The sequence below is a fragment of the Magnolia sinica genome, chromosome 1, assembly GCF_029962835.1.
Source record: "Magnolia sinica isolate HGM2019 chromosome 1, MsV1, whole genome shotgun sequence".
NCBI lineage: Eukaryota > Viridiplantae > Streptophyta > Magnoliopsida > Magnoliales > Magnoliaceae > Magnolia > Magnolia sinica.
The window spans coordinates 115,107,954-115,134,091 of record NC_080573.1 but is presented as its reverse complement, the minus strand read 5'-3'; the positions used below and the strand labels follow the sequence as shown (position 1 = coordinate 115,134,091).

Sequence of the window (26,138 nt, the reverse complement as noted above, 5' to 3'; positions counted from 1 at the left end):
GGGTCCACATGTGTTTGATCCAGGCCATCCATCCATCCGCTTTGACAGCTCATTTCAGGGCATGATCTAAAAAAAGAGGCAAGTACAAAGGAGATTGAAAGTCCACATCAATTTTGGATCAAACAGATATTTGTGTTTTACCTTCGTTTAGGTTTGTGTGATCTTGTGAAGGTTTGTGTTTTCCCTTGCTTGTGGTCATCAGGAAGGTTTCAATGGTGGGTGTCATTATACCCACTATTTCCTGTGGTGTGGTCCACGTGAGCCTTGTATCTGCCTCATTTTTAAACTCATTGTATATAATGAGCTGGCAAAGCAGATGGACGGTATGGATTAAATAAATAAATGTGAAGGTGGCCATCATATCTTCGCACAGTCTACAGGGCACAGGCCCATGGTTATACAATCAAGACCATGGTCAGTTGTGTCCCACCCTGGATAGGCTGTCTCAAAAACATCCCAGCAAGATACTTCTTCAGCGTGTTAGAGACAAAGGCGGTAAAGGAGAATTCTGACTTGGTCTCTAGAATCTCTGATTCTTCGATATTTCTTTTACATATGGCCCACCCAAAACCAATGGGCTGGATGTCTGACGGCTATAATCCCAACATATCCTCCAGCAGTGCGTTGGGATGTACGCAAGTAAATATCTGATAGCAATAAATGGGGATGTATTCTATCAACTCTCCAACTGAGCAATGGACTCCACTTTTCAGAATCGCATGCATTGGGCAACTATTTGTATAATTCCTCGATATAGAATGACTGTTGGGATTCTGATAGGCTGTCCCCCCCATGTGGATTATGGTTATCTCAAAACAACATCTGCCAATAAGCACATTGATTGACATATGTATTGATGATCTAAGAACATTGGTTGACATTGACGTGCACATATGTTGAAAAATCATCATCATTTAAGTATTTTCCTAACTAATTTGGGTCCACTGGATGAATGGTGTTTCACTATTCTGCTTATCCAGGACTTGTATTCTCATTAAACCACAAGCAATGGAGTCCTTTTTACTGCCACCATATTTCCTTTGCCCTTTTAGAGCCTTTAACTCAAGGGAGCAGATCAGGTGTCACTCAGGTAACACCTTAGTGAGTGTTACCCTTATCATGTGGGGCTCACCTTGATGTTTTTGTTATATATCCACACTGACCATCTGTTTTTCCATCTCATTTTAGGCCATGATCCCAAACCTCAAGCAGATCGAAATCTTAGGCCCTAAAGTTTCACGGGTGCGGCTGTGCTTATATCACATGAGATCTCAAAAAGTTCTCCGAGTTCTCCTAAGAACTGGGGCGCAGGTGAACATTTCACCATAAAAACATTACAAAAACCTTATGATGGGCCCTCTGGAAGTTTTTAATGGTGGAGCATTCAATCACCACTCATTCCTATGGTGTGGTCCACCTGAGATTTGGATCTGCTTGATTTTTGGGACCACAACCCAAAATGGGCTGGAGAAATGGATGGACAGCGTGGATATACAACTCATCATCAAGGTGGGCCCCACACTAAAGGTAAGGTGTTCCCCGTGTAACACCTAATCTGCTCCCTTAACTTAAACCAACTCACTCCTAACCTAGCAGACCATTTTTTGTTGCACACGATCAGACCATCCAAGTCTACTTTCCCTTGCATCCTTATTGGTATTTATTTTTTTTCAAAAGTTACTACTAATTTCCCCCAAATTTATTCATTTCTAAGTATATCCTTACAAGTCTTCCACAAGTCCATCTCAACATCTTCGTTGCAACTGTGCTCATCCTACGAACCATTTTGTTCCTTAACCACCCAACCTTCCATCCCATGAACATGGCCCATCTTATAGCTATCATACAAAAAATATCCCTTCAATAAGTAGGACTCACATAAAACTACAAGGGCACATGTCCACCTTTGCCTCCCAACTTGAATTCTATAAGCAACATGCACTTTTCAATCTCACCCCTCATGCATTATTGACCCAAGATATTGAAAATGGTTATTTGGATATTAAAAATATTGAAAGATATACATCGAAAAATGTTGATACAAAAACAAAAAATTACACCATCACAATAAACCCTAAGCATCTTTTTTTTTTTTTTTTTTGGAAGGTAACAGAAATTTTATTAAGAAAAGTGCCAAGATGATGCAGATACCCTATGGATCTCTGACTTCCAAATCATAAAATGTGGCTTTTCTCTTATGCCTATACCTTTGTATGTACTCGAAATATTGTTTGACAAGATACAATTATAGGAGAGTTTCCTTCCAGGGCACAGCTCCAAAATACACACATGGGAAAGAAAGAAACAAAAATGCAAAAATACACAGGTAATACATCATTGATGCCCAAATGAAAGAGGCCTCACTATTATTGCTATTCCATTATTATGCAACAAAAAATAGGAAGATCATAAGGAATACTACCAATACAAAGAATATCTTGATCATCAGCCACCGGTTTGAGGATATCCCATTGAGGTATTTGAGCAATGCCCCTTGGGCTCCCTCTACGTTTGCCAACGTGTCATCCATGTTCTCGTCGATCCTGCCATTCATGTGTCATGAGTTCAAATGGGAGATACAAACTGTGTAAGATAGCATGCACTGTGGGTGTTTAGCAATGAGGATGCAGATGATTTTCCTCAGGTATAAATGATAGTCGTTGTCTAGGTGATGAGCGGACGACAGTTAAGATGACAGCGTCATAATTCGGTGTGGGAAGGAATTTCATGCTGGACAGTTACTCATATTTAAATATATCTTATAACAAGAGGAAATGTAGAATACTTCAGCCCAGCATTACATGCAGGTGGGCCCACCCTTCAGAGACTTGGACCGTTAATCTGGAATGGACAGTCAATGCTACAGAAATCTCCTCTAATGGACCATCCTAGTGATCTGGTTGTTTGAAGGCAAATAGATGGTTGAAAATAACATGTAGCAGATGGTCCATGTGCAATATGAAAAAGTCCACCGATCAGATGGCTTGGGTTGCTTACACAAGGAGAATTTCGGTCCATGGTTCGTCCTTCTCTAAAGGTTTGGCTTCACCTATACAGAATGCATCTTCGAACAAAAAGGCTGTTGGTGTGGGGAAAGCGTCTTGTCCTAACAGTCATAACACAGTTATTTACAACAGGTCATGCCGAATAAATTCAACCCTCTTGAGGAATTATATCACAATGCAAGTGCCTGAACAGCGACACAAACACGTCCATGCACATATATAGATGTATGCATGTAGGTATAGACAAACGTGAGTGCATGCATATGCATTCAATCACACAAAATTATCAATGTTCAGAAAAAAAGAGGTAAAACCTGATGGCAAGCTCTCCTTGCTGAGAAACCATGGTTGCCAATTGTGTAAAGATGTTACTAAGCTCATGAATAGTCGATTCAACATTTTGAAGAGCTTCAGCTCTGCTCTGCATGTAATTGTCTTGTACTGGAACCAGTTGCTGCTGCTGTTGTATCAATGGCGGGGTTTGTGACGCTGGTTCACCATTCATCTGCTTCCTGGAAAGCAGTAAAAAAGGACCATCTTAGCATGCCTTTCTCCACTGCAAGGTTTCAAATGCACATCTTTTATGCAAACTCATGGGTGTAGTTTAGACTTGTACTGATTATCAGGAAATCGAAAATCATGGAGTAATTGGAGACGGTCAAATGAACTTTGATTTCACTAGAAGAACGAGCCCTTGCATAGTGTTGTACTTGTGAGGTACAGATGATTGGTCACCATCATATCATGATCTAATGGTGATCAGAACATCACCTCCTTAGCGGGGTGGTAAACTGGTAATGTTATGCTTCCCTTAACGAAAATCTGAGGTGTTATCATTCTCTATGAATCTTACTCTTTGAAGAAAAGACCACATTCAATTTTATTCTGGAAAGATAAGAATGAGTTCTGCTCCACATGTACACAGTACACACCTCCCCACAAGCAGCCAGTCAGGCCAACCTGTTATGTGTTCGGAATATCGAAGCTGCAATCAGGTGGGTGCCACCACATAAATGACCTGGCCCAAAAGTCATGGATGTACACTGGATGTGGATCTCTGGCAGTGGTTTTTAATCATCCATTGTTTTTATTCATCTATCGCCAATCTGATGAGCAAACAGGCCTGACTCTATACCTGCGTGTGTGTGTGTGTGTGTGTACAGGGTGGGGCCCACCTGCTGAACATACAATGTCAGGTTGGCACGTGTGGCTCCATGTATGGGATTGCCAAAGCTCAGAAAGAAAAATGCATATTCTAACTTTAGACAATCCACATGACAGAGTCATGACCTCCTATTTTGCACAAGATAAAATTAACAGGCAAGAATAACATGATTTTCTTTTCACGACTATGAACAACAGTCTACCTTGGAAATAACTGAGATGAGGATGTTGAGTCATTTGCCCATGGAGGAGGGGGGGCAGTTGAGGCATTAGCAGCAGCCTTGGCAGCAAGAGGACGCTGCCGTATGAAAGGGTTGGTTGCATCCGTTGAAGCGGTGGAGGAAAATAACTGCCTTCTGTTCTCATGGACTTTTATATTCTACAAAAATCCAAATACAATTGTTTCAGTTTAGAAATGATGAGAAACAAGATTTCATGCATCATTGCATCTATTATAGAAATAATAATCACAATATTTTTTTATTCCTTTCTCATAGATCTAAAATTCAAACTATTGGTGAATTATGTTAACATTTCCAGACAATCAGGGCACTTGCCATCTAGACACTTGCCATTATGTTAACTCCCTCCCTCCGTCACATTCATTCTCTCTTAATCTTACTCCTATCTCTCATTCTATCCAAGACCACAAGGCTAAGTGGAAGGCTCTCACTCTTTCAAGTTTCAAGAATCAAAGCTCTCACCCTTTCAAGTTAACAAGGGTAAAAGTCTCTCTCCTACAATTAATTAAGGGTTAATTTGTATGACCTATTTTGAATTTGTATAATGTATTTCTACGTCAATAATCTTTTTATGTTGTTGTTTTTTTTTTTTTTTTTTTCCCACATTTTTTAGCATATTCATTTGAGTACTTGTTAGTTGACTTGTTATAGTCTAATAGTCTAATAGAGTAATAGATGTAATAAATATACCAAAATTTTAATGAAATTAGTCATAAAATAATTAAAAAAAGCAATTCCCTACACTTGTATTTTACATATTTTTCATAGTTTTTTTACATTTTTTTTTTCCATTCTTTCAAAAAAAAAAAAAAAAATTCAAATGGAAAAAAGTCCAGGGAGCTGTGCGACTGCATATGCGCACAGCCCCCAAGGGTCACACGGGGTCGCTTACGCCAATTGACAACATTGCTCCTCACTTCCCCAAGATTCCCAAGTTCCCTCCTCTTTTCTTTGTTTTCTCCTTACAAACAAAACCCCTCTAGGTTTCATTCGATACAGCAGATCCGGAGTTTCATCATGTGGTGATGGGGTACATCATACACTTTGGCAGCATGCTATTCCGAGGGTGATGTAGATCAAATCTGCAGTGTCAATTGATAGACCACCTCTTGAACAGGCCACACAACACATTTAGTTTATACGACTGTTTGGTCAATTGCAGGTTTTGGATGATCAACAAGGGTCCACAAAAGATCATGGATGGAAAGTTTAGGGGCATCTAATTGGCGTAAATTTTTTACTAAGCCTTCTCTAGAGGTGAACTATATGATGGATGACTTGGCTTGAACAGTGAACAAATTGTCTGGTGAATGTGCTCCCCAACATGGTGGAAGTTACAAAAACCATAATTATGATGATGATCAAATCATTCTTTGAACGTCAACACAGTGATGATGGCCACGGTGTGAATATGCAGCGTGCACTAAGAGTCTATGTGCACATTATCTCTCACCATTTAAAGATGCTTGGCAGGCATCTAGCAACAATTCAAAATTTGCATTTTATAGTCCCATCTGAAATGCATGTTAAAATTTACACCCAGCATTTTGGATGGAAATAGTAGGTGGAAATTTTGATGCACACTGACCTACAGAAACTTTTCCCAGAAAAACAACAATAACACCATCATCATCGCAACAATAAAAACACAACACAGAATAACTGCAATGGCGACAACCACAATAACAACAAAGAGACCAAGCTCGATATTAGTGACTTACAGGGAAATTCCCTATTGCCCAGGGAGTTCTTACACATGGGGCCGATGGTTGGACTATCCAACATCAATCCAATGGCCCCAAAGTGGATGGACCATGCCCCAACAATCTCCCGAAATGGAAAATCCTACCCATCTACTCTTTGGCCTTTTCCCATTGAATGTGAACTATCTGGGTATGTCTTCTTAGCATGCGGATAGAAGATTAAAGGTTAGGATTGTATCATTGAGAAGAATTTTCAGGCATAGAGCCATCAACTCGATGGAATGTATCACCGGATCATGGGCCCCACATGTTTAAACTCCATGCATAATGGGGAAGTTTCCATCAGTTGATGAGAGATAAACCATGATCAAGCCAAATGCAGTTATGACCACCGTTTAGCCTACCTCTGTTCGCATGGTTAGAACTTCCTTGAACTCTTTTGTAGCGCTCATCAGACGGTTCTTCAGATTATCCACAACGGTGGTTGAATGACTGGTAGTGTCGCTGGTTATGTTCCCGCTTTCATTCTGTGAATTGCAGACTACTTGCAGGTCTAACACTGCTGAGTTCAACACAGTAATATCCTGCTTGATAACGGCCGTCAGCTCCTGTATCTCAACAGTTGGATCATCAAAAACTGATGTCCTCTTCGCCACTGAAAAGAAACAGGGAAAAATTAGTTCCTTATGCTTGGGATACCGTTGCCTCCAGAGAAACAACAGTCACAGACCATGCAACGGATGACAGATCACTAGAGAAGGTTCTAAACAATCACCACATCTCATTGTTCATATTGAGTGATCAAACAGTTAGGATAATCCAAATGCTGAGATTGGGTGAGAATAAATGACAAGCACAACATGAACGATATTGACTGTCACAAACTGGCATCTAGGAGAACTAGCATGGAGACTTGTGGAAGTTTAAATAAAAGAAGAAGATGATGAAGAAGAAGAAGAAAGACTACCATGTTATAATACATGCATGTATGTGATTCCCCACAATCTCACCCATGTGAATTCTGTTACTGAGAAACCCTTGTTGGCATGTGTACCAGGAGGTCCACACTAAATCTCCTAGTGTGGGTGCCTGTTAGCAGGGATCACTCATTCACAATAGAAAATCAAAGCTACTGAGATGTTGATCTTTTCCCTTGTCGCTGCCTCTGATAACAATAAATAGAAACAGCTGAAGAAGCAGCCACCTCTCAGAACAGGTTGATGTTGTCCAATTAGCAGATGTGAGAAACATGGGATTGGGATCACTTCAGAAAACTTAAAAAACCTCTAGTCAGCACTCTTGAGTCTTGACACACAACCCAGTGGAAAGTGCTAATGGATTCCTATATGAGAAGAAGAACCCTTTGGGAGGACCCCCTAAAACATTTGTCCAAGCTCTGTACTACTGATTGAGCCAAGAAGGGCACTGAGGAGCACCACCACATCAACACGTTTCATTTCCTTTCGTAGCCTAGTTGCTTGATAATAGGACTTGCGTACATCCAGGTCAGAGAATTATAAGCCCATTTGCATGATTATTCTCTCAATGGCCTGGTGACCATTGTTCAAAAACCCTAAACTCGACTTGACTTGAAAGTCCATCTGGTGAGTTGATCAAAGACTGCCAAAAACTCAACACAAATGTCAAAACTCAATAATCAGTACCTGTACAAAATGATATGCAGAATATCAACGCATGCATATCCACATGTGAGTTGGGAATGATTGCATCCATTTCGGGAAGTAGCTTTATTTGAAAGCATGGTTGGACTTTGTTAGTTTTTAAGTGTGGTTAGAGTCCAGAATTGGGATAGGGTTAGCATGGTTTTGTGTAATTCTGGGTGTTTTATAGATTATTGAACGAACATCTATACCTTTGAAGGTTGATCTTCCTGAAGATATCATGCATATGATTTTTTTCCTTGAACGATAAGATATCACACATAGGATATGTCGTGGAGCCATTAATTGGTCAAAGTCGTCTTCCTCTTGATGTGACACATTGCAGAACCGAACAAGAATTGAATATCCTGAATACATACCCCTTGTAGATGATCCTATCTTCCAACTGTTGCTTTGGCGAAAGTCGCCTTCCTTTTGACGTGACACATTGTAGAACCGAACAAGAATTGAATATACTGAATACATACCCCTTGTAGATGATCCTATCTTCCAACTGTTGCCACAAAATTAATGATCTCTCTTCTTGCATCATAGAATAAAATAAGATACAGGGAGAAGGGATAAATATGTAGAGTCACAAAGAAAACCCAAAGGAGTCACACCAAAGGGATCTAGAGGCTTCTCACCTCTAGATTCTAGAAGAATCGCACTCTTGGGCTAGAAACCCATCTTAGGAAGAAAAATTCCCCCCCTCTAGAGTGAACACTCTAGAATAATCCTATGATATCATTGGACCATACTATTGACTCACTAATTTATATATTGTAATACGAAGAGGAAGAAAAAAAAGGTACCATCATTAAAGAGTTCAAGTTTCAGTTAAATGATGTATAGTAAACCGTATGACTCTATATGGCTCTACAATTGGTATAGAACCCCAAATATTCATTTCGGTTTGTATAGACCCAAAAAGAAAAGAATTGATTGGATTGTGTGCCCTACATTCCAAATTGCTTCTCGTAAATTACCCATCTAATTGCAACTGTGGGCCCCACAATTCAATCTGACCACCAAAACATCGAATGGTTGTTCAATTCTTCATTGGATCACTTGCAAGATGCAATCTTGCAAAACCTCTTCCTTTACCATGTTTAGTTGGCCCATGGTAACACAAATCAGAGCAGCGATGGAAGCAATGGGTCAAGAGTCAGTGGGAAAGAGCCAATTACTGTGTAAGAACCCTATCTAGGGCTGTCAACGGACGAGGCCTGGGTCAAGAAAAAATATTTTTTTAATAGGGCTGACCCAACATGCCTGTCCCAACCAGTTCAGAGTCTAGAATCTCTGGGCCCAAACCATCCCCAGGCCCAGCCTATTTACAGCCCTAACCTTGTCCTCGAACTTGGAGCAATTGAAGGAACTGATTAAAGCTACAAATTATAATTAAACAGCAGGAAGCAGCTATTCTTATGACTCAAGACAAATTTCGCTGTGGCCACCTATCAGACAGCCCAGATTGGAGGAACAAGAGAGAGAGGACACTCATATTGTCAGGGGTGCTATAATTCAAGAACATGAATAGAATTGAATTTATAGGATCCTAATGTTCAGGCATACATAGAATAGCAATTTCAAAGGTTTAATCATTCCAGGTGATCAAATGGCTGAGTTGCCCACCATCCGTATGGTTGGTGATACTGTGCTCTCGTAACAATGGATGGAGAGAACCATAAATGGAAATTTTTTACACACAATGCCCACAGGCCCTGTGCACGCATCAGCCCTCTACAGTATGCGATGCAAGGACATAAACAGTCCCATGTGTGGATCAATTTTGTCACACATGTGGGGCTCACATGTCATGTGTGAGGACCATGTGGTGGAAGGGAGATAATATTAGCCATACTTTATGTTTGTTTCTTAAAATAAAGAGGGAAATGACAAGGTTACCTCATTTAGAATCAACAAAGAAAAGCATTGTTTGGTACTTTCACATTTTATTTCAGCTTCCTTTTTGTTTAGAGATTGTAAAAAGCCTCTGATGCATGGGATTACTCTTATAGTGGTTTAATACAAGTTTTCCCCTACTTGAGGAAATATTCAGTCCTTTGCCAGTGGTTAGGACGGCCTAATCCAACCTTAAATAAACGTGGTATTTGAAAGGGGCAGATTTATACAATCTTTAAAAACAAATAAAAAATTCAGCCTTATACACCATAAACACAAGAAAGAAATAAGGTTAATGCAGCAATGATTATGACCATCCATCACAAACACAAAGTATTGAATCTTAAAATCTGAATTTAGTCGGATCCAGCGAAAGATAGAACTTTCGTCATACAATAGGTCCATCAAACGATCCAAGTGGATTTTCTAATCCAGAAAATAGGAATTTTCTAGATTATGAAATTTGGAAAATTCAGAAAAAAACAAAATAAAATTGGTGGTTCTTCAAATTTAGGCTTTGGGTGATGGGTTTTGAAGACTCTCAATAAATGTAAATGTAAGGATTAAAATCTTTTAAGATCCAATGATTTAGATAAAAAGAAACAGGATCGGCCTCTAGATCTAAAGATTTTAGGAGAAAAGGAAAAGAATAGGGTTAAAGAAAATAGTACCTTGAGAAAAGAAAGAATGAGAGAGAAGTATAGGATGAGAAATCACTTCCCTGGGCCTCACGCCCCCTTCCAATCACCGGAAGTCGAAGACAAAATCGTCTGAAGCAAAAACTCTCTTTTTTTCTTAAAACATAACATAGCATTCTTTAGGTTTAGGATAAAACACCCTTACAAATTCGCAATTACATGAAATTACCAAAATACCCCTACTTAAAAAAGTTTCAAAAAAAAAAATCGCACAAAAATTGTGCGCAAACTGTCTCAAAACTTAAATAACTCAAATGTTCATAAACTAAATTCAAATTCAAAATGCTTGATGGGCCCCGATGATATCGCCATGAAGGTGGCGCAATGAAGGTGGGCCGTGACGATCCAACGGTCCAAATGTCTCCTTCAAGCAACTTACACATGTCACGAACACATGTGTAAGGTCTTCAACTTCTAGAGACTCGACCCATACCCGTCATCTAACTACATTGACACGGATAATGCACGCCTCCTGCGTTGATATACCTTGAATGGCCTGGTGTCCGCATCATGTAGCCATTGAACTTGACAATCTTAGCTGGATTGCTAGATCTCTTGCCATCTTTCGCATTCTAGTGATTCCGGTTGCACCAGTATGTAGATTTATGAAGCACCCAAACCTAGTTTGTGAGAGTGGCTAATTAAATGATTGGTCCTCCTGAATTGCTACTGACTAGCTACTTTATTTACTCATTTATTTTGCGCGCGCGCGCGAGAGAGAGAGAGAGAGAGAGAGAGAGAGAGAGAGAGAGCGGCTAGCTGGTTTTTGTTAGTGCTTTGAGCAAGTCCTTTAGCCTGCAAATCTTTCTAGGCTTTTTTCAATTAACTTGAGTCTGAGAGGAGGCCAAAAAAGTGAGCAAGTATACAGTTAAGCAATACTAGACCAATTGCCACATCATTTGTCAAAAGTTTACCAATCAAGAGGCTCTTGCCTGTTGAGATGATAGAAATGAGGAGAAGGTTGAAATTTAATTGAAGCAAAATTCATCCCAAGTCACCACTTAAGCCCAAGTTGCAGTATTGGAGGGCTTTACTGGGGATGAATAGGAGTAAGATCCAGGGGGATGGTGATTTAGGATGATGGAAAGTACCCTAGGATGCAAGATGAGAGATCAATTTACACATTAATTTCAGCAATCAACACGTAAAATCAAACATAACCACATAATAGATTCGAAAATTGAGATTTATAACATAAAGGTCCTAGGTTATCATATATGCAGTGCACGAAAATATAAAATAATTCAGGAGTGGTCCACTTGGAAGTAGGGACTTCCAATCTAGCGTGGGTAATGCAACAATCACATAGATAAACGATGATGCAATCAAAATTCTGATTTGAGGAAAGTTTCACAAAATTCATATTTTCATTAGGGTTTTATATTCATGGATGGAGATTTAGGAATGGGGTTTTTAGGGATTCAAAGGATCTAGGGTTTAGGGAGTTTTGGAGGGAAATCAAATAGGAGAAAACCCCAAACGGGGGCCCACACGTGGCTGCCCGTACGGACGCACGTGCATGCATGTGCACGTGCAAGTCCACACGTGGTAAGGGGAAGAAAGAGATGGATGATTGAGTAGGGTTTTGATGAGTTTAGAAGGTTGTAATAGAAGGGAAATGAGGAAAACAAGAGAAGAAGAAGAATAATACCTTTTGAAGAAGGGAAAGAGGAAGTATGTACTTTGGGGAATCCACCACCAAACAAGCTTCTACCCTTTAACAATTCAATTGGAATTGAGGGTTTTTCACAAACCCTAAAACACAAGGAGAAAAATTCATTCACATAAGAGAGCTCTTTTTTTCCTGAATAGATCCACCAGGGTTGGACTTGCCCTTCCCCCCTAGTGCTTATATAATTAAAAATCCGGAATAATTACAACTATGCCACTTACTTAAGTGAAATGGCCCATCATCCAAAATAAGAAAACTAAAACATTTATTATTAATCTAACCATCAAATAAATCCTAAAAATTAAAAAAACAATTAAAAAAAAAAAACATAAAGGAAGCAATATTATTGTCCAATGGGCCCAGATCTAAAAGATTTGGCGGCCCAATGACCTGATCGACAAGATCCAACGGTCGAATCGACACGAAATAAAATTCCTACGACTAAAATGGTCTCCTAAGTAGCCCACATGCATCATCCCAAAGTCGGGCCTTCTTGATGCACGTCCAATGAAATGGGGTATTCAAAATGGCTCGGCGGACCCCACCTGGAACTCGTCTCCCATCCACAAAGAAAGTTGCACTTATGTGGGTGGTCGCCTTCGTCTCTGGTACACCCGAGTAGGTCCTCTGATGTCCCCATCAAATGGTTGCTTGATGAATTGCAAAATGGGAGTAATGCAACCGGAAGCATGGGATGTGATTATAGCTAACAAGCTTCGATTAATGACACCACATGCCCTTCAATGCAACAGATGCAAGGGAATGTATATTTTCTCAAAGAGAAGAAAACTTTTACTCTCATAAAGTCACAATGAGACTACATGGCTGAAAAGCCTTATTTAATTGCTAAAGATGAAAGAAACCATAGTATTAGTGAAAAGAGTAAAAATATCCTCCTTGCTTATTTTAATATAGCTTTTAAGTAGGGGGTATCTTGGTCATTACAAGGCTTAAAGGAGAGTAAACAAAAGCAAATAAAAAACTAGTAATTAAGCTATCATGCATGTGACCACGGGGTCCACATGTGTGTTCCCCACGTGTGTTCAAATGGGGCCCACATGTGTTCAAGTCAGTCCACATCAGGTTGCATCAGGGAGTCACGGAATCCACAATCAGATAGGTTTCCGGACTAACTTTTGAGGGCATGGACCTTCTTAAGCAGGATGGAGTCATATGCACACATCAACTTGTATAAATCCACAAGTGAGTTGGGTTCACGGCTGAGTCTATTTAGGGAAGTTGCCTTGCTCGAAATTGTGATAAGAGTAGGGTTAGTATTTAAGCGATGGTTAGAATGGTTTTCCTATAAATTGTTGACATCATATGGCTTAGAAGTGTTGCTTGGATGCCTAAAAATTCCTAGGGCCATTTGGATCTTAGCATTTTGTTGTGTTTCAGATTACAGGCTCAACGGTGATTTTTAAAAAAAAAAATTTCTTCAACAGAGGCTTGTAGCATAAACCCTTTATGGCCTATAAACACTTTACAGATTACATGGGCTTTTAAAATCCTGGCATTTTGTTGTGTTTCATATTACCGCATTTTGCTAGCATTTTTTATTCTTCAAGTTATGGAACTTTGCTGCCACTTTTTAATTCTTCAAAAGAGGCTTGCAGCCCTGCCTCCTTCCCTCCCTTTATAACTTAAAATTTTATAGGCATCTAAACAACCAATTAGTGAGGAATGCAGAATATTTAGAATTTTGGAGGGTTGATCCCCTCAAAGAAATTACACACATCATATAGCTAAGGGCCATATCACAAGATGCTAGGATGATGGGGACATCATGCACACGCCCCTTCTACCCACATATTCGAGGAGGAGGCGGGCTCCATTTTCGATTTGGATCAATGATGACATCTTTGGAGGACCCCATAATTAGGGGGCTGCGTTATGGAGCATTGGAGTGGACCCGATCATCACATATATCCTACCATCGGATCTCATGATCGTGGCCCACTACTTTAGATGATTTAGGATTTTGACTTTTGATTATTTTTATTATTAGAAATATCATGAACGGCTTTGATTGCTTAGATTAGTTATTTTATTTATTTTAGTTTTGGTATTAGTGCGCGCACATGGCACAATGGTAGTTTTGCCTTTTTGGATTTAGGGTTTTCTTATAAATAAAGTAATCTCATGTATGGACTCTGATGATATATATATATATATATATATATATTCTTCTTCTCTCTCACATTGAGTTGAAGGATCAAATTGGGTGTAAAGCCCTCCCTTCCTCAAAGGGTTAAGTACCATGGTGCAAAGCCACACTTGCTCCAAATCATCACCTTCTTCCGCATCATCCCCGACACCCCATCCACCATCAGATTCACCAATTTTTGCATTAAAATCATCTCCTACAGCAGTGCACAAGAAGGTTTTCAGATTCTGGTGCATCTACGGGGCTGAAACTTTGGCGGAGTACTACGTACAAACCATGTGCCGGATCGAAGTGATTTTTTGTATGGAAACAACCCACCCCTGGCCGATCCTAGCTTAGGAGTCCTTTCCTGATTTTGTGGACCCCACACATGTACGGATGTCCAGTCACACACGTGCATCCAAGCCAACCTGTTGTCCAGCGTGCGTGGCCCATCCCAAGTCCTCTTTTCCCCTCTGTTTTTTTTTTTTTTTTTGGCTTAAAACATCCCCATAGGATCCCTCATTAATCCTCTACCTAAACCCCCTTAGATCTACCCCTAATATTCACTCGTAAACATGATTAACATGTGGTACAATAGAATTGTTAAATCTGAAAATTGCTAAATCAGTCCCTATACCCTCGAACACCTTGACCGATCCCTAACCGTCAGCTAGAAAACCTCATAATCTGAAATCCATAACCCAAAAGGGTCCCGAATCTCAATTTTCCCTAATTTTCAAACCTTAGATTTTCCCCTAAATTGAAACTTAGTGAATCTCTTGAGTCAGGAACAATCCTATGCAAGAATGGGTGATTCTTACACTCATTACGGCTTGTTTGGCTTATAATTTTATTTGATCCAGCCCTAATGGTTGTGTACGCTTGGACCCTCATAAATTCCCCTTCTTGAATGTTTGATAATATGTCGGATGTGGAATTTTGTGACTGTTTAATATTGACATAATCACAAACTTGATTTCTTGCACTCCATGGTTAAATTCATGTCCTGCATCATAGGAGCTAAAAGATGGCATTGTACCAAACTCCACACCAAGCATTTCCCCCAATCAAATGCAGTTAGCAAATTAAAAGAGCAAAGCTAAGGGGTCGTTTGGATGGTGATAAATGGTTTATGTTGTAAATGATTTACTAGTAAATCACTTAAAGACTGTAAATGATTTACAACCTGTCTGTTTGGCTTTAAGTTGTAAATGATTTATTACAATGTTTGGATAGCCTGTAAATGGTAAATGAAATCTACTTTATTGGCTTTCATTCAAAAAAATAGAGCCATTGCCATCTCCTCATTTACTAGTAAGGGCCTATTTAGATGTCTGTAAGTTGGGTTAGTTGGAAGTGACTTATAGGGAAGTCACTTACGGGTGCTGTTTGGGGGAAGAAATCCACCTGTAAGTCACTTATAGGCAAAATTGCCATGAAACTTCCAGGGGCTGCGGGTGAGAAGTCACTTCCCTGTAAGTGACTTAAGGGCCCAACGGTCTAATTTTTCAAAAGAGGGGAAGAGGGAGAAACGCACCAACAACCACCATTACACTACCTGCAACCGACTCTCTCTCTCTCTCTCTCTCTCTCTCTCTCTCCAATCAGTGATGTGCGTCTCACCCTCTCCCTATCTGCAGTCGATTGGGCAGTAGGATTATGTTCTTCTTTTTTTTCTGCATTTGAATCAGCCCCAATTAGGTGAGGCCGTGATGGTGGAGCCCACACCTTTGTATGTTTGTATATCCATGCCGTTCATTAGTTTTTGCCAACTCCTTTTACAGCTTGGGCCCAAACATGAAGCAGATCCAAATCTCAGGTGGGCCACACTACAAGAAATGGTGGTGATTGAATCTCCACCATTAAAAACTCCATAGGGCCCACCGTAATGTTTATTTGCCATCCAACCTGTTGATAAGGGCATAGAGATCTAAGTGAAGGGAAAACACATGTCAGCTTGATAACAGTGAATTGATCCTAGTCAGTGATCAAAGGCCAGACCTTTCTCCTGTTGACCCTGGACTACCAGTTGAACATTTGCCTGACCCACCACTGTGGTGCCCACAGCTGATAGTATAATATCCGGTCCATCATTACACCTTAACTATCAATCACAAATGGTTCAGCTTGTTTGTTTGTCATGCATTAGATTTTTTTAATTGTTATACAATCTGCGATTGTTTTTCAACCGTGATTGGTCCAGTCACATTTATTTACATTATAATGAAGCAGGAAATAAGGCAATAATTGAACTGTTTGATTAGTTCAGAACAGTTATATTGTGTCCCTGTCTCTCTGTTTATTCATCTTTCTTGCAATTCTTTTATTTACGCAATGGATATCATATCATAGTTCACTGATCACTTGTAAGAGGATTATATACCATCTACTCTATTTTTCCTTTTCAGCATATCCATTGGAACATTGATATTAGGTCCTTATTTTATTCATCATTCTTGCAATTATTTTATGTAGGCGATGGTAGCCGTAATTCACCACTCGCTTCTAAGAGGAATGAATATCATCTTCTTGTGTTTTGTCTTGTAAATGTATCCCTTGACTATGAGGATTTTCTTTCTCGTAAATATATCCCTATATTACAAGGGGTGGGTTGGTACAAATCTAAGGCTCTTAACGGACAAGGGGAAGGCCCAAAATACAACATGCGTTTTTTTTAATGGAACCATAGTTGGCATTCACTTAATAATGGCCTCAGCCCCGCAGGTGCTTCGACTTTGGAAATGAGACATGTCCCTTTGGAACTAGTTGTTTCTACAAGCAGGACCTACAGATGTATACCCAAGGTTTTGACCCCACCAGAGGGTTGAATTTAGATGAACAACGGATGATGAAGACCTCCGATGAACACCGACAACCACCGACAGAGACAATGACCTCCGATGAACACCGACACACGATGACAAACACCGATGACCACCGAGAAACAGAATCACCCATAGATACAACAGAGAATGACAGTGCGAATCAAAAGGGGAAAACAACAGAAGAATGGATCCACGTACAAAGGAAAAAGCAGGATCATAGGAAGGGTACCAACAGATATGAATATCTTCCAACAATTTTCGTCAAGGGATATCCATCCGGTTGGTTTCCCTTGAATCTGGAAAGGGTTTTCGGGAGAGCAGGAGCGGTGATGGATGTGATAATGCCTAGAGATTTAAAAAAAAAAAAAACTAGAGATTATAGGGGATTTGCACTTATCAGGATGAGCTCGGAAGAGGAGCTATCCAGAGCTGTATCGATGCTACATGGACAGAGCTTTGGGGGAAACAAGCTGCTTGTACAACGTGCAAGATTCGGTCCGGAGAGAAACCGAAGAAAGGGAGCAACCTCAGATAAGTCGGATCGTCACTTGAATCTGGTTTCAAATACTATCCCCAAACCAAATACCTCATATCGTGATGTTCTGGTGAAGCAAACACACATCAGGACTCAACCTTCTATCCCGACTAAATCGGATAATACAGGTGAAAGAAAGAGAGAACCAGCGAACCCGAAGGAAGCAATTCGATTACCGTCAACAAAGAGTGTATAGAACAATCCAAGAAGGATCTGCAGGATTCAGTGGTAATCCGAACTAGAGAAGGGGTGACGATTCCACAGGTCAGGAAATGGATCGACGACGTTTGTCAAATCGGAGCCTCCCAATACTCCATCAAGCCCATTGGATATAACAAACTTTGGGTAAAACTGTCGCCAAGGCTGAATCCGGATATCCTTATTATGGCAGGAGCAATACACAACGCTAGGCCTGTTTTCTCGGTCTTGAGCTGGGAGGAATTCTCTCCTTTCAGCTTCGAGGAGGTGTGGATTCTTATATGGGGGATCCCCCTTGAACTCTGGTATGATGAGTTCTTTATCACTATTGCCAAACTCTTCGGGTCGTTAGTAGAACTAGATCAAAAAACCAAGATTGGCGAGGAAGTGGCAGTTGCCAGGATGCTGGTGTGAAGGAAGAAGGGAAACTCCATTCCATCTCAGATTCAGGTTATTGTCGAGGACAGGGAGATCTTCCTCCCAATTCAGCAAGAGGACAAACGATCACCATGCCCGAGATGGGGTGATCTATGGCGTGCCAGAGAACCCATTATCGATTCCGGTAGGATTGAACCGACCGGAGCTGTGATCGACGAAGCACAGTTTCAAAACTCCCGCAGACCACTGAATGCTGCTACAATGCTCTATCAGGAGACGCTAACTCCAGCCGCCCAGGACAGTCTCCTTTGTCAAACCACCAGTCGCGGGATAGCCGCTAATCTCGACTTCAAGACACATGGCAGTATCCCAGATTCTCATCCTAAGAGCGCTACAATCATTCTCCTCGATAACAGTCCCCACCGTCCATTGCGCTGCTTCGATATGGACCTTGAGACGCGTGGCGAAATCACATTAAGTGCCGTGTCTCTCAAGAAAGGCGGGCGTACCGATGTTCATCATATCATTTCCGGTACCGAACTTGAATCAATAAAAAATCCGAACAGTTGGATATTGGGTTTTCAAAGGCGCAGTTTTAGACCCGATGTCTCGGGTCCAAACGCTTCGGAGTCTACGTTATTAAACCCGACGCATTTTAATCTCAATCTCCCCACTATTTCTTTCCCGCCTGCAGACAAAAGCATCATATCGACTAGTCCAGCTTCCGCAGATGCTCTCATTCCTTATTACGACCACCATCAGTTGCAACTAACCCCTACAAGCTCTCAGCCTAGTCAGAAGAACACGATTTAAGAAATTGACAATCCTGAGTTAGACCAAGGTTTGTACTGTTCCGACAATCCGCCATCTCCGCTATCGGTTCGATCCTCACCTCCTTTCATCATTTGGTAATTGGTCAGACCATGGTCTTCTCGACTTGTTCCAAGAGCATCCAAATTTAGAGATTATTGAAGCTGAACCTTTGCGGTCCTGCGTGGGAATTGATCAGACTACAGTCGAAGAAATTTCTCACCAGATAATAGGTTCGAAAAAAATTAATCTGGTTGATACGCTCCATAATAAGAAATGGATCAAAGACGCTTTGGGATGTGTGGGCAGATCTCTTGGGCTATCCTTCGGAGACTGTCCGGAGGATTTTATAGCACTATTTCAATGTGTAGAGTCCAGCGGAAGACCCCTTGCAGAACAGAAATCCCCCAGGGGACGCAGATTAACTCCATGCCCCAACAGGAAATTGCTAAGTCTTCTATCAGGGCAAAGATTCTCAGAAACCCCTTGGAAAAGGGCCTCCAGTCAGGGCGTTCGAGGAAGCTCCGTTTCTAAATGAAGCTGATTTCTTGGAATGTGAGGGGTGTGGGGTCCAAACAAAAAAGAAGTATTATCAAGGATACCTGCATCAGATACAAACCAGATATTCTCTGTCTTCAGGAAACCAAGTGCAGTAATTTCGATGATAGACTGATGGGCACTCTCTGGAAGGATGCAGATGTGAAATGGGTGGCAAAAAATTCTCTCGGTGGCGCAGGTGGTGTTCTTATAGCTTGGAAGTTGTCTCTTTGGCAGGTTCTATACAGTTGGAATGGTAATTTCACAATCTCAGTTATTCTCCAACATATCTCTTCAGATTTTGTCTGTCTTTTCTCCTCTGTTTATGGGGTCCTATTTAGGATGGGGACAGAGGACCTTTCTTGAAAGAACTTTCAGACTCTAGGCTGAAATTCTCGGGAGCTTGTTGCATAGCAAGGGACTTAAATATGATCAGAAACGTGCATGAAAAATCTCACGGCAGGACAGTTTCTCCAGCTATGAATGCCTTTTCTTCTTGGATCGAAGAAGAGGAGTTGGTGGATCTTCCGCTTCTTGGGGCACAATTTACCTGGTCAAATGGGAGAACGGTCCCTTCGATGAGCAGGTTGGATAGGTTCTTGATCTCTACAGACTGGTTAGATCAATTTCCCTTAACTTCTCAATCTATCTTGCCCAGGACCACGTCTGACAATTGTCCCATTTTACTTGCTGTGGAAGAGCAGAATTGGGGTCCAAAGCCTTTCCGTTTTGATCTATCTTGGTTAAAAATAGCAGGTTTCTCCAAAAAGGTAACCGATTGGTGGACAGGATTCCAAGTAGAAGGCTTTGCTGATTTCAGATTGTCATCTAAATTGAAGATGCTAAAGAAAGAGATAAAACAATGGCATGTAGCAGATTTTCGAAACAAGGATCAGGATGCAGATACGCTGATAGCTGAACTGTCAACTATAGATGCTCAGGCTGAAACAGACCTTCTGTCTCTTGATATGCAGGTCAGAAGAGTGCAGGTGATTCAAGATATTGCTAACAACATCCTTCAAAAAGAAATATCTTGGAAACAAAAGGCTCGTCTGAATTGGTTAAAGGAAGGTGACAGGAACACTCGTTTTTTCCATTCAATGGCAAGCATGCATGCTTCTAACAATAGAATCTCCAGTATTTTGGTGAGCGGAATTCGAAAAGAAGACAAAGACAAGATCACAAAGGAGATGATAGCTTATTTCAGATGCCTTCTCAAGGGAGAAGAGTGGTGCAGGCCCAAGCTAGATGGTATTCAATTCTATTCTATTTCAGAGGAGGATAATGCATCTTTAGAGGCTCCTTTCTCTGCCGAAGAGATCAAACGGGCCATCGACTCATTAGGTGCCGACAAAGCTCCGGGACCGGACGGTTTCCCGATCTCTTTCTTTTCTCATTTTTAGGAGGTTATTCAATCTGATGTCATTGATTGGTTCAGGGACTTTCATAATAGGAGCAGAATCTCTATCAGCTTAGGGGCAACCTTTATAGCCTTGATTCCAAAAATGACAGGGGCCGCATCTCCTAAAGACTTCAGGTCCATTAGTTTATTGGGGGGGCCTTACAAGATCCTGGCTAAGGTTCTGGCTATGCGTCTGACTAAGGTAATGGGGAAGCTTATATCAGAAAATCCGAATGATTTCATAGCAGGCAGGCAGATTGTAGATGCAGCTTTCAGTGCTAGTGAAGTTTTGGATGCTAGTGCAAAATCGGGTCGGAAGCATATTGTTTGTAAACTAGACGTTGAAAAAGCCTACGATCATGTGGACTAGGATTTCATGCAATATATGCTTCAACGTATGAGATTTGGGGAGAAATGGAGAGGTTGGATGCAAGCGTGTATCGGATCAGCCTACTTTTCCATCCTATTAAATGGTTCTCCAAAAGGATTCTTCAAAAGTTCTAGAGGATTGAGACAGGGAGATCCTCTCTCTCCCTTCTTATTTCTCATTGCGAGAGAGGCTCTGTCTAAAATGCTCCTTAGAGGGCAAGAGGAGGGCATTCTAGGAGGGATTCACATCAAAGGTATGCCAAGGCCTACCACGCACATCCAGTACGCGGACGATTCTTTAATTTTCTCTGAAGCTTCAGCCGAGAAGGTAGTCAATCTCCGAACTATTGTCCGTTGTTTTCAAGCTATCTCCGGTTTAAAAGTAAACTTAGTTAAATCCAAAAATTTTGGGATTAATATGGAAGAAGCGAAGGTCGAAAGTCTCGCTCAATTATTTGGCTGCTCAGTGGACTCGCTGCCGTCTTCTTTCGTGGGCTTACCGCTTTGCATTGGTCACCCAAAACCCTTATGGGACGAAGTGATTTTCAAAGTCCAATCGTATCCGTCAAGATGGAAGAGCCGATATCTATCGTTAGGTGGCCGTCTCACGCTAATAAAATCCGCACTCTCCAACCTTCCGATTTATTTCATGTCTCTCCTCAAATGTCTGACCCCAGTCAGAGAGGCCGTCGATAAAGCGAGGCGGGATTTTTTATGGCAAGGCAAGGAAATAGGGAAGAAGTTTCATCTTTTAAAATGGTCAGAGGTTTGTCTTCATTTCTCAAATGGAGGAGCGGGAGTTAAAGATTTGAAAGTTATGAATCAAGCTCTCCTTGGTAAGTGGATTTGGCGGTTTAGGGCGGACCAAAAAAGTCTCTGGAGTTCTATCATCAAAGCCAAGTATGGTACTTCCTTTGGTGGCTGGTGGGTAAATGATTTGCCTTCTCATAAAGTTTCTTACATTTGGAAAGAAATAATGAAAATGAAACGGAAAGTGCTTCCTTATGTTGGATTTGTGCTTGGCAATGGAACCAAAATTCGTTTCTGGGAAGACATCTAGATTGGAGATCAAACGCTTAAAAACAGATTCCCCACTTCCTATCGCATCGCTTCTTCCAAAAATTCCTACTTGGCTGATCGCTATTCTGAAGTTGGTGGAAAAATCGTTTGGAATGTGAGCTGCAGAAGAGCTCTCCAAGATTGGGAGATCCCAGATTTTACTGGCCTTCTTCAATGTCTCTACACAGCAGCCCCCTCTCTCTCGTCAGAATATACTATTTTTTGGAAACCTGACAAATCGTCCCTCTTCTCTGTTCGATCTCTCTACAATCAGATTCACATACAGGAGCCTGATCCAAGCTAAATCTCTCATTCCTGTGGAAATATGCTACCCCTCCGAAAATCATTGCGTTTGGATGGATGGTAGGGAAAAAGAAAATTCTAACTGTAGACAACCCGAGGAAGAAAGGGATGATTCTCCCCAATATATGTCTATGCTGCATGCAGTCAGAAGAGACTGTCGATCATCTAATGCTTCACTGTCGGCTCGTCCAAACCATTTGGACAGAGATCATGCTCAGCTTTAACCTTCCTTGGTGCTTCCCAAGCGAAGTTAAGCAGTTCCTTCAAGCGTGGCATGGGGTTCAATTAGGAAAGGTGAAGACAATCATTTGAAGGATGTCAGTCCTTGCAGTCTGGTGGTCAGTTTGGGGAGAAAGGAATAACAGATGCTTCAGGAATTCTTCTAATTTGGTTGGGACTGTTGCTACAAGGGCCAAGCGGCTTATGATTGAGTGGTCCTCCAATGTTAAGGATCTTTTTGGCCAAGACTTTCTCTTTTTAGGAGTGTAATTGTGGTCTGCTTCCTCAGCAGCCTTTCTTTTGTTTGTTTTGTTTGTTTTTCTTTTCCTTTAATGAAATCGTTTCATCTTTCAAAAAAAAATAATGGCCTCAGCCCACTTGATCGTGACTCATCCAGCTTAACCTACATTACATGTATTTTGAATCCATCGGCCCGCTTTTATGGCCTACCTGATTATTGGTTTAACCTAAGAATTGGTTCAAATATTCATTTAGATGGGTTTTAAAAAATGGCATGCTTCATGCCAAGCTTTTTTTATGTGTCAATCAGATTTTGGAACGATTCCCTATTCCTAACTCTGCTTGGTGTGAATATACAACTTTTTTTTTTTTTGGTTAGCTTGTTAGTACACCCACTGTCAGTTCACACTTCACTGTTAGCCACCCCCACTAGGGAATTGATACCAAGACCTCAGTGTTGAAACGAGGTATCTTTCACTCAGTCTACCACTTGAGCTATGGATCTGGGTGTGTGTGAATATACAACTTGTTACTTGTAACTGACTTACAGGTTACCCAAACATAAAAACCAACTTACATGTAAGTGACTTACAGCTTACATCCAAACAGGATTACCTGTAAGTGACTTTCACCTGTAAGTCACGACCTAAAGAACTTACATCCATCCAAACAGGCCCTAAATGAAAACTCACCTCTTTGCTGGTAAATGAGAAGGGCGCTTTAGCAAATTAAAGCATCCAAACACAAGTAGTAATGATTTGCTAGTAAATCATTTACTACTTGCCCCATTTACCACCATCCAAATGACCCCTAAAAAATAAATAATGAAGTCTCTCACTGTCAGACAAACAAATAAGACATTCTCTCTATCAAACCGTGGCATAAAAAGAGCAGTTTCCCATCACTTACATTTTGCAAGCTTCGCCAGCTTCTGAGACGTTTGGTGTATCCCGAACCCGATCTTAGAAGCTCTCTTGTTGAACTCCGATTGGATTGAGATCGTCGATCCGCGGGGCCCATCTGGTCTCGCATTGCCAATGCTACTCGATACATTATTCCCTGCCGCCACGGATGCAGAAGAATTAAATGACTTCTTTAGCCTCTCCACTGCTGTTAGAAACTCTTGAGTGCGGTCGCGATAGGACGATTGTGCCGATTTCATCAACATTTTCAGGAAAAATAAACGAAAAGGAATTTCTCAGATTGAGCAAAAATAAAAGAGAACAGATCGGCTCGATCTCTATTTCTAGGGTTTCTCCCTTAACTTGGCATGTCACGTTGAATTTAACCGAATTGAAATCGATTCAGCTACGAACACAAGATCTGAAACCCTATAAACGAGATTTTAGCAATTGAAACGATATTTTAAAACGACATTTAGGCGATTTCGTGAATAGATTTTTAAAAAATGGCCGAAATGGGTGAAATCGAGGTCGAAATGGATGGGGGGAGACGGAGATCGATTGATATTTTGATGGAGAGATGGGATTTGACGAGAAAATGAAGGGAATCCAGAGATCTTCGAAGGTTTTACGTAGCTTTTAGATCTGAAACGAAAATGCACCGACGCGGAGAAGACGAAATGGGAGAGAAGCAGAGGAGGGGTTTCTTTCCACTCTCATATTCAATGTCAGCGACCGGAATTTTTGTTGGTTATTACTTTGCACGGACCCTGCTACCAGCCAATGGCTGGTGGTCGGTGATATGTGGGCCTCGCCATGATGTATTTTTTTCATCCATTCCGTCCATATATTTTTTGAGAATATTTTATGTTTTTTTGACCAAAAAGTAGATATATAAAAATCTCAAGTTGACCACATTACAGGAAACAGTGTTGAATGAACTTAGACCATTGAAAACTTTTTGGGGGCATAAAAGTTTTGGATCAAGCTAATATTTGTTTTTTTCCCTTCATCTGCGTCTGTAAGACCTAATCAACAGATTGGATGTCAGATAAACAGTACAGTGGACGTTAAGTGGATTTTAATGGCGGATATCCAATCACTATTGTTTTCTTTTGGTGTGTTCTACCTTAGACTTATATCGCTCTCATTTCTTAAACGTAGTGCTGAAATGATCTTTAAAAATGGATGAACGGAATGGATGAAACACATACATTATGGTGGGGCCCACATAGCACCGACCATCAGCCACCGGGCTGGTGGCAGGCGAGTGGTGTACCGCACACCACCGACCTGGCTGGGGTGGTACGTGTCATGCGAAGACGAGCGCTGACGCTCCTCTACCTCCGAGTTGTATGAACGGTTCAAATAAGATCGAAGTTTCTTTTCCTTTATTTTTTATATCATACCGTTCATCCATGAGTAATATACAAAGCTCAATTGGATCACACCACAAATAACGACAGATGATTCTCTCCGTGGAAACAATTGTAAGGCCACTATGACCTTTAGTTTCCATCGAATCGGTTCATAGGTTCACATGGACCTGTACGAAGATGAAAAACAAATTTCATATTGATCCAAAACTTCCTTGACCCCAAAATGATAGACGATCAATACCCACTGCTTTTTGCAGGGTAGTCTACTTGATCTTTGAATCTGTCTTATTTTCCACCTCAAGCCTCATGATGAGCTGGCAAAATGGTTGGACAGTGTGGATATAACATATACCTTATGATGGGTCCTACAAAACTTGGTGAAGTCAACACGTCAATGGCGTGGGGTACAACGGCCAATCCGCTTTCCCGTCGTGGGCCCTATTAACAAGTATGATGTAACCTTCCTTGCTTTTCAATTCTTAAATATTACTTTAGAAATTTAATTAGTGTATACATATGTGAGAAACGGAACGGATTGGCTATTCCCCATGCCACCTGGCAATGGCTAGTGGTCGTTGCTCTCTGGGCTCCACCATGATGTATGTGTTTCATCCATGCTGCCCATCTATTTTTACATATCATTTCATGGTATGAGACCAAAAATTAGATATATCCCAATCTCAAGTGGACCACATTACAGGAAACAATGTTGAATGAATTTCGACCATTAAAAACCTTTTAGGGGCCATAAAAGTTTTGGATCAATTCGATCTTTGTTTT

The 26,138-nt window shown here is 40.9% G+C and overlaps 1 protein-coding gene across 2 annotated transcripts; it reads right to left on the bottom strand.

The window, feature by feature from the left end:
* Positions 1-2,167: 2,167 nt before the first annotated feature.
* LOC131254960 (syntaxin-32-like) lies at positions 2,168-24,724 on the bottom strand. 2 transcript variants are annotated; one of them, XM_058255663.1, is made up of 5 exons: positions 23,987-24,724; positions 6,519-6,769; positions 4,373-4,548; positions 3,320-3,517; positions 2,168-2,543 (listed from the first exon to the last, which is right to left on the bottom strand). In XM_058255663.1, exons 1-5 carry the CDS (start codon positions 24,243-24,245, stop codon positions 2,384-2,386), a joined length of 1,044 nt encoding a protein of 347 aa, XP_058111646.1. In that variant the 5' UTR covers positions 24,246-24,724; the 3' UTR covers positions 2,168-2,383. The 2 variants fall into 2 exon arrangements, with proteins under 2 accessions (XP_058111646.1, XP_058111652.1); XM_058255669.1 differs by lacking the exon at positions 23,987-24,724 and adding an exon at positions 8,156-8,307.
* Positions 24,725-26,138: the final 1,414 nt, after the last annotated feature.

Excerpts from the sequence above, each read along its gene's own strand:
- LOC131254960 (XM_058255663.1), bottom strand. The coding sequence starts at position 24,245 with ATGTTGATGAAATCGGCACAATCGTCCTATCGCGACCGCACTCAAGAG. Across the intron at positions 4,549-6,518 it reads TTCTAACCATGCGAACAGAG|AATATAAAAGTCCATGAGAA; the intron begins GTAGGCTAAACG and ends GGATTTTTGTAG. Across the intron at positions 2,544-3,319 it reads CAAGGAGAGCTTGCCATCAG|GATCGACGAGAACATGGATG; the intron begins GTTTTACCTCTT and ends CATGAATGGCAG.